Source organism: Alosa pseudoharengus, unplaced genomic scaffold (assembly GCF_046254945.1).
Source record: "Alosa pseudoharengus isolate Yale_2024_CS ecotype anadromous, Long Island Sound unplaced genomic scaffold, YU_APseudo_1.1 YU_APseudo_1.1_scf_19, whole genome shotgun sequence".
NCBI classification, from domain to species: domain Eukaryota; kingdom Metazoa; phylum Chordata; class Actinopteri; order Clupeiformes; family Clupeidae; genus Alosa; species Alosa pseudoharengus.
This window is the reverse complement of record NW_027468657.1, coordinates 19238885-19249431: the sequence shown is the minus strand read 5'-3', so window position 1 is coordinate 19249431 and position 10547 is coordinate 19238885. Positions and strand designations below refer to the sequence as shown.

Sequence of the window (10547 nt, the reverse complement as noted above, 5' to 3'; positions counted from 1 at the left end):
CATATCCAGCTGGTGGTCCAACCAGCTACACCAGCAAAGACCAGCAAGAGCTGGAAGAAAACCAGCAAAGACCAGCTAAAACCAGCTACCAGCATAAGCTGGTTTCTAGCTGTTTTTTTTCAGCAGGGTTGGTTCAGGGGTTGAGGACCATAGACAGTGTTGGAGAGTAACTGAATACATGTATTCGGGATTACGTATTCAGAATACAAAATATGAGTAACTGTATTTAGTTACAGTTACATTTTCAATGAGTGGTATTCAGAATACAGTTCGTTTGGCCATTATAAGGGGTTACTTTTAGAATCCTTCTCATATGAATTTCTGGGCTTTTTGAACTGATATTCTAATATTTCTGTGAGATGATCTTGTGCATTAACAAAATGTATAATGTTTCAGTTTATCCTATAAAGTTAAGTTGTGGGTTTTTTGCTGACATCGCCTGCGGGTCTTACAAACTGAAATAGCAGCTTGATTTCCCACTTGATAAAATGTAAAACAGCTTATGTAATCCAAGTATTTAGAATACGGTACTTAGATGGAGTAATGTAACGGAATACGTTACAAATTACATTTTAGGGCATGTATTCTGTATTCTGTAACTGATTACATTTTAAAAGTATTCTTCCCAACACTGACCATAGAGATCCTTACCTCTAAAGTTCATTGGTTCAGGGGTTGAGGACCATAGAGATCCTTACCTCTAAAGTCCATTGGTTCAGGGGTTGAGGACCATAGAGATTCTTACCTCTAAAGTCAACAGGTTTATCCTCCCAGGGGTTTATGACCATAGAGAGTGCAGTCTGTTGCTCTGTGCTCATAGCAGCAAGCTGGGCCTTCGTCACGGCGACGGCCTGCTCGTAGGAGAACATGCTTATCTGCACAGGCCGGAACACGACCTGAGGAGAGGAGAGGGACACATCAGGCACACCACACACCAAACTTTCCAAGATGACGCATCAGGTACACCACACGCCAGGCTTTCCAAGGTGATGGCTTTTAAACTAGTAGAAAGTGCTCGCTAAAACCCTGAGGATCAGTCCAGACATTCATTTACAGCTGTAGTTGGGCCTGGCACAACGCTTTTGTGAAGCATCATCTCAAAGTAATAAAGAAAATCATGTGAAGCAGCCCATACCATTCGATAAAGACAAGCAAAACACAAAGAGTTTCAAATGAAAGAATAAGATTGTTTGCTAAAATTACATTTGATTTTAGGAATATGTTGCGTTCCAGTTGTACTCATAAGTTGTATTCACAATCATATTTCCCAGTTACAAGTAGGAAGTTGTAGTTGAACAACCCCTGAAGTTGTAATTCCTTGTCATTGTAATTTATTTACACCCCAACTGCAGTAAAGTGGAGTAAAGTGCAGTAAAGTGTAGAGTAACCGCGAGTGACTCACAGTAAACCTGTCCGGAGGGATGAGAGACACGGCCAGAGGAGTGAGGCCCTCGATCTGCTCCCTCACCAGAGACGACATCTCCATGTCCGACAGCCCCACTGCAGCAAGGAGCAAGGCCATTCAGTTCATTTCAAAACACTTCAATTAGCAAGATTTCCCAAAACTGTAGTTGCTAACCTGTTAGCAACTTAGTTGGTTGGCAATGGGAAATTGCATTGCAACCAACAAAGTTGCTAACTTAGATATTGTTTAGGTTTAGGTTTGGGAAACGCGCCCCAGAGTAGTAACACTTTAAATATAAAATATATGTGAACGTGTAAGTATGCTGTAGAGTATCTATGTGCAAAATTGCTCAATGAACACATACTGTACACATATGTACCTTCAGCATTATGATAAAAGTGAACTGAGAGCTACAGTTCCAATCTACAGGTCCAATCCCTTCTCCGCCCCAAACACCACACAGGGCTTTTAATGACATTACTGTATGCTACACAATGGAGGAGGCCTGACAACAGCACCACACACTGTAATAATGGAAAATTCTCTGGGTTTTACTGTTCATATATGTCAGCTCTAGTTCAACCCCATCTCCAAAAAAGTTGTGACGCTGTGTAAATCGTTAATAAAAACAGACTCTGCGCCCCCCGATTTCATAAATGTGGTCATGTGTGATAAATATGTAAAAAAGAAGAATAAATCGACGGTGCTCTCTCCTCAGCTGTGTGGTGTACCTGCGAGACCGCTGATCTCGAGAAACACGTCGGTTCCCCAGGAGCTGATGGGTCCAAAGGCCAGACTGTGGCTGAGCAACCCCACCAGCGCCCTCTGCTGGGCTTCTGAGCACTGCAGTCGCAGGCGACCCAGCCACAGCACTGCCTTACTGTACACACACACACACACACACACACACACACACACACACACACACAGAGAAAGAGAGAGAGAGAGAGAGAGAGAGAGAGAGAGAGAGAGAGAGAGAGAGAGAGAGAGAGAGAGAGACAGAAAGCAGACACAGGAACACATACACACACACACACACACATACACACACACACACACACACACACACACACACACACACACACACACACACACAGACACAGACTTCAGAGAAACACCTTTCACTCATCCCAAATACTTTACAACTCCCGAGAGCTAGTGGGCACCATACATTTGCTCACTAATATTATAGTGAGTGTAGTGTATACGTCTGGAATAGTCATGTAATATATAATTACTACATAAAGTACTGCATAAAAACTGTTCAGTCAGTCAAATGATTACCACTCACACACAAAAACACGCAAGCATGCACGCACACACACACACAGACACACACACCTGAACTCCACAGCATTAAGGTTGCGCATGACTGGCGCCTCTGCACCACAGATGATGTATCCCAGGGCAACCAGCGAGCTGGAGTCCAGTTGACTGGGGGTCAGCTTGGTGGAGTTCAACATTCTGAGAAACAGCACAGACAACTGGGAGAGAGGGAAGACAACGTTAACAACTCAGAGCCAATGCTACAGTCAGACTACAGTAGAGCAAACTGATTTAGTCGCTAACGCTCGCTCCCTATCGCATGCAGCTAGGACACGCTCTTTGGTTTCCATGCGATGAAGTAGTACCTCCATAGTTACTGCTGCTGTAAGTGTGTGTGTGCTGTGTGTGTGTGTGTGTGTGTGTGCGCGCTTGCGTTTGTGTTTGTTTGTTTGTTTGTGTGTGTGTGTGTGTGTGTGTGTGTGTGTGTGTGTGAGTGAACCCTCACCTGCCTGCTGCTCCAGGTGTTGATGGCCCCCAGGGCGGCGACAGCCCTCAGCTCTGACAGGTTCAACCGACCCAGCTCCTCCACAGAGAACTGGGAAGACAGGCGGCCCAGCTGGCCAATCACAGAGGGGGAAAGGCTAGAGGCGGGGCCGTACACCTGAACCAGAGGTAGAAAAACAGAGTTGTTTCTATTTTGTTGTCTATTTCTTTTTCTTAAATATTTCTCCAGTATATATGTTTTCTTTACTATGGTTCAGTGCAGTAGCTCCCTGAGGGTTGAGGATAATTAGCTTTAGGATTGACACAGTGAGGGTATTGTTGAATTCCCATAGTCAGGTTGCAAATGAAATTTAACACAGAAACAATCCCTCTGCACAGCAGATGCAGTTTTGCAAATCGAACCCCGATGCCTATCAACTCCATTCACTAAACAGATACACAACATTCCTCAACACACACACGGCAGGTGTGAAAAGGTGACTTATCAAGGCCAGCATCCAGCTGCTTTCTCATTCTGGCACCAAACCAGGATAGGAGCTAATGAGTAGAATGAAAACATGTGTGAAGTGACAGCCAATCAAATCTCTCACGACGTATATCTCGCTCCCATCTGGACACCGTAGCAGCAGATGCCTCGTGTCTGGGCTGGAGCCAAGCTGCACCGGCATCCTATAGGCTTTCATCTCAGTTAGATTAAAGCGCTCTGTAAACGCCTTTTGACAGCATCCCTATAGCTTTGGCGGTTGAATGCATTTGGACAGCAGAGTGTGGGCTCATGTTGTCTTCATCACAGGCTGTGTCTGTATACATATTCACACATGTTCTTTCATCATAGTTTTGTCCCATAACTAACCCTACTGATTGCAGTGTGCATGTGGGCAACTGGTACAAACAAGCTCTAACGACAACACAACTGAAATGGCAGCACGCTAGTTCAGTGCCCGTTCAGCCATGCTATTCCTGTGGAAAACCTGAGGTCCAATCACATGCTGTCTCTGGTAGCCAATAAGATCCCGCTCTGTCTGCCACTCATTGTCTGTAGCTGGTCACGCTTTTCATGTAGGCATTTTGAAACCGTCCTTAAATCCAGGACCTTGCAGTCGGAATTGTCGTTTGTGTATTCAAAGTCCAAAGACAGTCTAAAGTAGCCTAGGCTATTCAAAGTGACAGTTTATTACACATAATTGTTTAAGTCGTTTTGAATAGCCACTGCATACCCATGTAGGTCAGCGTGTTGTTGCAAAATCTGCGGAATCACTTTATGCAAGCAAACCGCATACAGAGGCAGTCTTTAGTGTTGAGGTCAGACATGATAATCATCCAAATATCTGACTAATTCAGTGCAGCTGAAACAGCCTCTCTGCAAAAGCCATTGTGTGCTTCTTTTACCGATATTTAAAGATATATTTTGCATTTCTTATCCAAACAATGTCAAACTTGGCACTGTACTCAATTGTGCCTGTAGCAAGACACCTGCCAAGTTTGAAATTGGTCTAACGAACATTTCGAGAGATACGCGAATAACAGACACACAGACAGACAGACGTTCCTGTCATTAATAGATTGATGATGCTAGAAAGGTCATGCTTTGATGTCAAGCAGGCACACGTACTGGTGAAAAATCTTATATGTAAACTAATCTATCTGGACGATGCTACACTGTAAATCACTTGGTGAAAAGACGTACGTGGGAACTGACATACATGAAAAGCATGTGCTATGTGTGTGTGTGTGTGTGTGTGTGAGCACCTCTTTGGCCTTAGTCAGGAGGGTTTGTAGCTGGTAGGTGGGGAGGTATGGGTCTGTGCCCAGGAGCTCCAGGCAGCGGGTGAAGCTGGCGGCGGTCATGGCCGTCAGGCTGTTTATGGTCCAGGCCGACGGACGCGTCACATGCAGGCTCTCACAGCTGGGCACCAGGGCACCTACAGGACACACACACACACACACACACACATACACGCACACACACGCACACACACACGCAAGCATGCACATGAGAGACTTGCATGAGACATTAGTCCCTACAGCATTGCACTCATCTGCTCTGCTCACAAATACAGTTTGTCTAAATTAAATAGCATGTTAAATAGCTAAGTCATGTCTGCAGTCCAAATCACCGCAACCACCACTACACTTATGTGTTCTTCATCGGTCAGAAGAGAGACTGTAAAGACAAAGAGATGGCGAGAGAGAGAGGAAGAGAGAGAGAGAGTGTGTGTGTGTGTGTGTGTGGTTTATCCGAGTCCTCACCTGATGCTCTGTTCACTCTGAGGAACCCCAGGAAGAACTGCAGGACAAACTGCTGTTTGTTGAACAGCTCCTGACGCTCCTGCACCTCCATGCTCTGCATACAGAGGGCGCCAAACTCACTCTCCTCCCACTGCTGCTGGCTCATGAACAGCCTCTCAATGCGCTCCTGGGTCATCACCGCCTGCAGAGAGAGGGACGGAGTTTTTCTTTCTTTATTTTAAGAGCATAATGATAATCCAGGATTTGTCTTGCCTGAGGTGCGTTCAAATTCGGCAAACATTGTGGAACGTTTGTGACGAACATGTTTTCTCTGAACAGTAAAATTTAAACGATTTGGTGTCAACATTCCATTGTAATGGTAATTGCATTGTTGTCAAGCTCACATCCAGCATCCCTGTATGTTGGCAGAGAACTACCTCCTCAGACTGTTTCCGAGTGTTTGCAAACGTTCGTCAAAGCAGAGTCAGATTACAGAAACTCAAAGCAGGGACAGAAACCTGTTTGAAAACGTTCGCAAACGTTCGCCTATGTTTGCGAACGCACCTCAGGTCTCCATCCCATCTCTCATTCAGGCCAAGGTGAAGAATCTTCCGGATCAGGGCGTAGCGTGCCGGATGAGTATCACAGAGCAGTAACTTTAGAACCTAGAAGCCCAGGTCCAGAATATTCATTTCGGTATCCTCACCAACCCAACTACAGGTGTCATATTCTTCCACGCACTCACACACACACTGTGACGCACACACACTCTCACAAGTGATGTCTTTGTGTCTTACCGCGGGTATTAGCTGAAGTGTCTCCTTTTTCAGGAAGAACAGGAACCGTCCCACTTGGATCAGAACCTCCGGGGTCCAGTTCTGCACTGGCCTGAAGAGGCACAGATTCAGACAAGAGAGCTCAGAGGAGGTAGAGGAGAACCGCTCACACTTATGTATGAACTGAATTAGACTTTTTGTAAGGACATTTCTTTTCATCTTTTGCATACTGACATTATTCCCTGAATCCTCATTATGCTTGATATTTTGAAGTAAGTGGCAAAAACTGGTAAACATGGCAATTATGGCATTAAGTTGGCAAGTACGGAAATTTCACTCCTTTCTGACAGCATCCAGCCCACACTAAACAAAATCCAAAACCTGAGAGAATGCAGAGCGGAATAGAGTGTGTGGAACCTGTCTTCAAACCCACTGATAGGCTAAAGCATGGGCATCATTTGGTTCCAGAAGGCACTACAGAGGAGCGGGCAGTATTTCCATATAGCCTCCCTGCTCCCAAAGGAACTGTTCTCCTACCTACCCTAAGGAGCTGTTCTTATACTACCCAAAGGTGCTGTTCTCTGAATTATCCAAGGTACTGTTCTCCTACCTACCCAAAAGTGCTGTTCCCCTACCAACCCATAAGAACTGTTCTTCTACCTACCCAAAGTTGTTGTTTTCCTACCTACCCGAAGGTGCTGTTCTCGTACCTACCCAAAGAACTGTTCTCCTATCTACTCAAAGGAGCTGTTCTCCCATCTACCCAAATGTTTTGTTCTCCCACCTACCCAAAGGTGTTGTTCTCCTACATACCCAAAAGTGTGGTTTTCCTACCTACCCAAAGGTGCTGTTCTCCTGCAGCATCTGGGCCACCAGTTCCAGTTTGGTTCCCACGTAGCACAGATCCTGCAGCATCTCCAGACTGTCCAGCAAGAACTGACGATTCACCTGCACATCAGCAGTACCTCAATTATACATTTATATTCCGCCATTTAAGAGACAATTGCAAGCCAAATTCAATCTAAGTGACTTGAAATTGAAAATGAAAATCAGATAAAAAAAAAGTTTCATTACCTGCATGAAAACCTCGTCTGCCACATATGTTGCCATGACGCCCATGCCACGAAACTCCTCCTCTGTGTAAACACCTGTGTACATATTCTACGACAAGGGGAATGAAGAATACTTAAACACACACACACACACACCTGTACACAAAAACACACACACACACCTGCACACAAACACACACACACACACCCTCACACAAAGTTTGAGGCATTCTGGATCTACACCAGGTTTGGCTACACATACACACACACACACACACACACACACACACACACACACACACACACACACACACACACACACACACACACACACACAATTCTGGCCAGTCTCTTTGTCATCAGTCATAGGCTACTGACCAGTCTCTGCAGCATTTTGTCGACCAGCAGCAGCTTCTTGGTGGTGGGCAGCAGCATGAAGACCTGCGGCTCCTGCAGCACCATCCGCCTTAGAGCATCCATCATGTCCGGAGGGAACTTTTTAATAGTGCTCACTCTGCTCCACACACACACACACACACACACACGCACGCGCACGCGCACGCGCGCGCGCACGCACACGCACACGCAATTTCACTTCAATTCAGGTTATACTATTATTATTATATACTCTTATTTTAACCCTGGCACTGATGATGGTCTAAATGGGACCAAAAATGGGTTTTGCACTTTGGTAGCACTTTGCACTTTTCATCACTGATTGGATTAAAATTTGCATCGGCAACATTGGTGTGCGAGTTCTTTCTTGACTGAAGGACTGATAGACTATTGGGCAGCCGTGGCCCACTGGTTAGCACTCTGGACTTGTAACCGGAGGGTTGCCGGTTCGAGCCCCGATCAGTGGGCTGCTGCTGAAGTGCCCTTGAGCAAGGCACCTAACCCCTCACTGTTCCCCGAGCGCCGCCGTTGTAGCAGGCAGCTCACTGCGCCGGGATTAGTGTGTGCTTCACCTCACTGTGTGTTCACTGTGTGCTGTTTGTGTTTCACTAATTCACCGATTGGGTTAAATGCAGAGACCACATTTCCCTCACGGGATACTTATTGGAACTAACGCACCCACCAGGCCTGGAGTCGTGGTGTGATACCCTGTTTGCCCCATACCATACTCGTATTTTAAGTTTGTCATGCACACGTTCATCATGTATTATATATGCGAATGGGCCAAGGCTGCCCCCGTAGACTCACGGAAGAGACAGCGCAATCTGGGCTCCCAGCTCTCCTAACAACTCAGAGAAGAAGTCCATCTGGTACAGCTCCTCAATGATGCACTTTTTCTACAAGATAACAAGATAAATGTGTTAGTGACCAGGCCTACACACACAGCTGTGTATGGAATTAACATGCACAACATGCAGTATACATTTCAATCCACATGCACCAGCATAGGACGCAACAGTTCAGTGTGTGCTATGGGCCAGAAAGGCAAACGGGGTAGCTAACATCATGACTGGGTTTTTTCAGAAGGGCAAACGGGGTAGCTAACATCATGACTGGGTTTCTCAGAAGGGCAAATGGGGTAGCTAACATCATGACTGGGTTTCTCAGAAGGGCAAATGGGGTAGCTAACATCATGACTGGGTTTTTTCAGAAAGGCAAACGGGGTAGCTAACATCATGACTGGGTTTTTTCAGAAGGGCAAACGGGGTAGCTAACATCATGACTGGGTTTTTTCAGAAGGGCAAACGGGGTAGCTAACATCATGACTGGGTTTCTCAGAAAGGCAAACGGGGTAGCTAACATCATGACTGGGTTTCTCAGAAGGGCAAATGGGGTAGCTAACATCATGACAGGGTTTCCATGGCTAACACTGGGGTCCACATCCCAGTGTAACGCACGATTCGATACTGCCACAAATTGCGACAGTAACTTACAGATATTCAATGCAAGGCAAGAAAATGGTTGGTGTAGGTAAGATCATGAGTGTGAATGGGGGCATGTGCACCAGTGAGGTGTGCAGGGGCACAAGCTGCGTCCGCAGGAAGACCAGGACGTTTCTCATGGTGTCCAGCGAGGGGGTGACCTGGAACATTCGCTTCAGCGCCCTACAGCTCACGCCTGGGGCTATGGTACCCAACGCCCTACACACACACACACACACACACACACACATACACAGGTAAATAAAAACAAACAAGATTCATTAAACTCAAACTCAAAATATTAGAAATTAATATTAGAGAGAGAGACATACATACAGACAGATAGATAGAGAGTGTGTTTGTGTGTTTGTGTGTGTGTGTGTGTGTGTGTGTGTGTGTTTGTTTTAATATAACATAAGGAGACACTCACAGGAGGTCCTGTACAGTCATGGCAGACTTCTGTTTGTGAGCCTCCTCAAACAGAGCGATGGCCTGGGGGAGGAGAACACACACATGCTGAGATGTGCCGAGTTGTGCAACGTGCAGGAGGGCTGTAGCTGGGAGGAATCTCAGTGAGCTGAAACTCATACTACTAATATAGTACACAAGGGGGCAGGCTACCCCACGGCAATGTGCACTTGTTGAGCATGGAGTGGTACTGCATAACAATCAATTCATGTTATGTTCACAAGCAAATCAAGTGAAATATGCCAGGTTTTTCAGAAAGGAAAAAAAAAAATCTATGAATGGACTGGGGGGGGGGGCTGTATGGTGAGGGCATGTCTCTTTTCATTGTACTAGGGTGCAGATGTAGTTTATTTGTAAACACGCCTTGAGACATTAGACTATAAACATCTCATGCCCTAAGAGGTTTATTTCACTGGGATGAGCTGTCAATACTCTGACTTTCTTACTGTTTCTAGTAATAGAGGCAACATTGTCAAATTTGCTTTGAATCATTCACAGCAGCATCAGGCGACGGTTATTGGCACCAATGTTCTGCGTGTTTTCTGATTCATTTAGCCACATGAACTTACATCATCCTCCATCCCCCATCCTCCACACATGCCATTTCAATCCTAAAAGTCCCTCTAAACTAAACCATTTGTCAAAAATATAAATGTTAGGATGGAATTAGGGATTCTGAATGTCTGTTAGCCATTGATAGGGATGCTGAATATAAGGGATACATCCCTTTAAATCCCTTAAATCCCTCTGAACAGAGCTGAATGTGTGAGATTCTCTGTACAGGCTCACAGTAACTTGTTTATTAGGACGGTTACCACTGACTCTGGATTACCTCACCCAGGGTTGGCACTAGACCACACACTTGAAATGACTTTTTTGGACTGTGTGACTTTCCTGGACTGTGTGGGAATGTTTGTGGTGTAGGAATGCTTGTAGTAAAGAGTGGGCAGTTGGTTTACGGACTGTGAAG

General features: G+C 45.6%; 1 protein-coding gene across 1 annotated transcript in view; it reads right to left on the bottom strand.

The window, feature by feature from the left end:
- Positions 1 to 668: 668 nt before the first annotated feature.
- The window catches only part of strc1 (stereocilin 1), a 27368-nt gene continuing 17489 nt past the window's right edge, over positions 669 to 10547 (bottom strand). The window contains exons 18-31 of the mRNA XM_076292706.1: positions 9748 to 9767; positions 9193 to 9244; positions 8436 to 8524; positions 7611 to 7746; positions 7255 to 7341; positions 7019 to 7128; positions 6202 to 6292; positions 5426 to 5606; positions 4925 to 5097; positions 3177 to 3332; positions 2747 to 2889; positions 2137 to 2285; positions 1403 to 1500; positions 669 to 896 (exon numbers count right to left, since the gene is read on the bottom strand). Coding sequence (XP_076148821.1) covers positions 669 to 896; positions 1403 to 1500; positions 2137 to 2285; positions 2747 to 2889; positions 3177 to 3332; positions 4925 to 5097; positions 5426 to 5606; positions 6202 to 6292; positions 7019 to 7128; positions 7255 to 7341; positions 7611 to 7746; positions 8436 to 8524; positions 9193 to 9244; positions 9748 to 9767 — 1713 coding nt within the window. The remainder of the gene's footprint in view (positions 897 to 1402; positions 1501 to 2136; positions 2286 to 2746; positions 2890 to 3176; positions 3333 to 4924; positions 5098 to 5425; positions 5607 to 6201; positions 6293 to 7018; positions 7129 to 7254; positions 7342 to 7610; positions 7747 to 8435; positions 8525 to 9192; positions 9245 to 9747; positions 9768 to 10547) is intronic.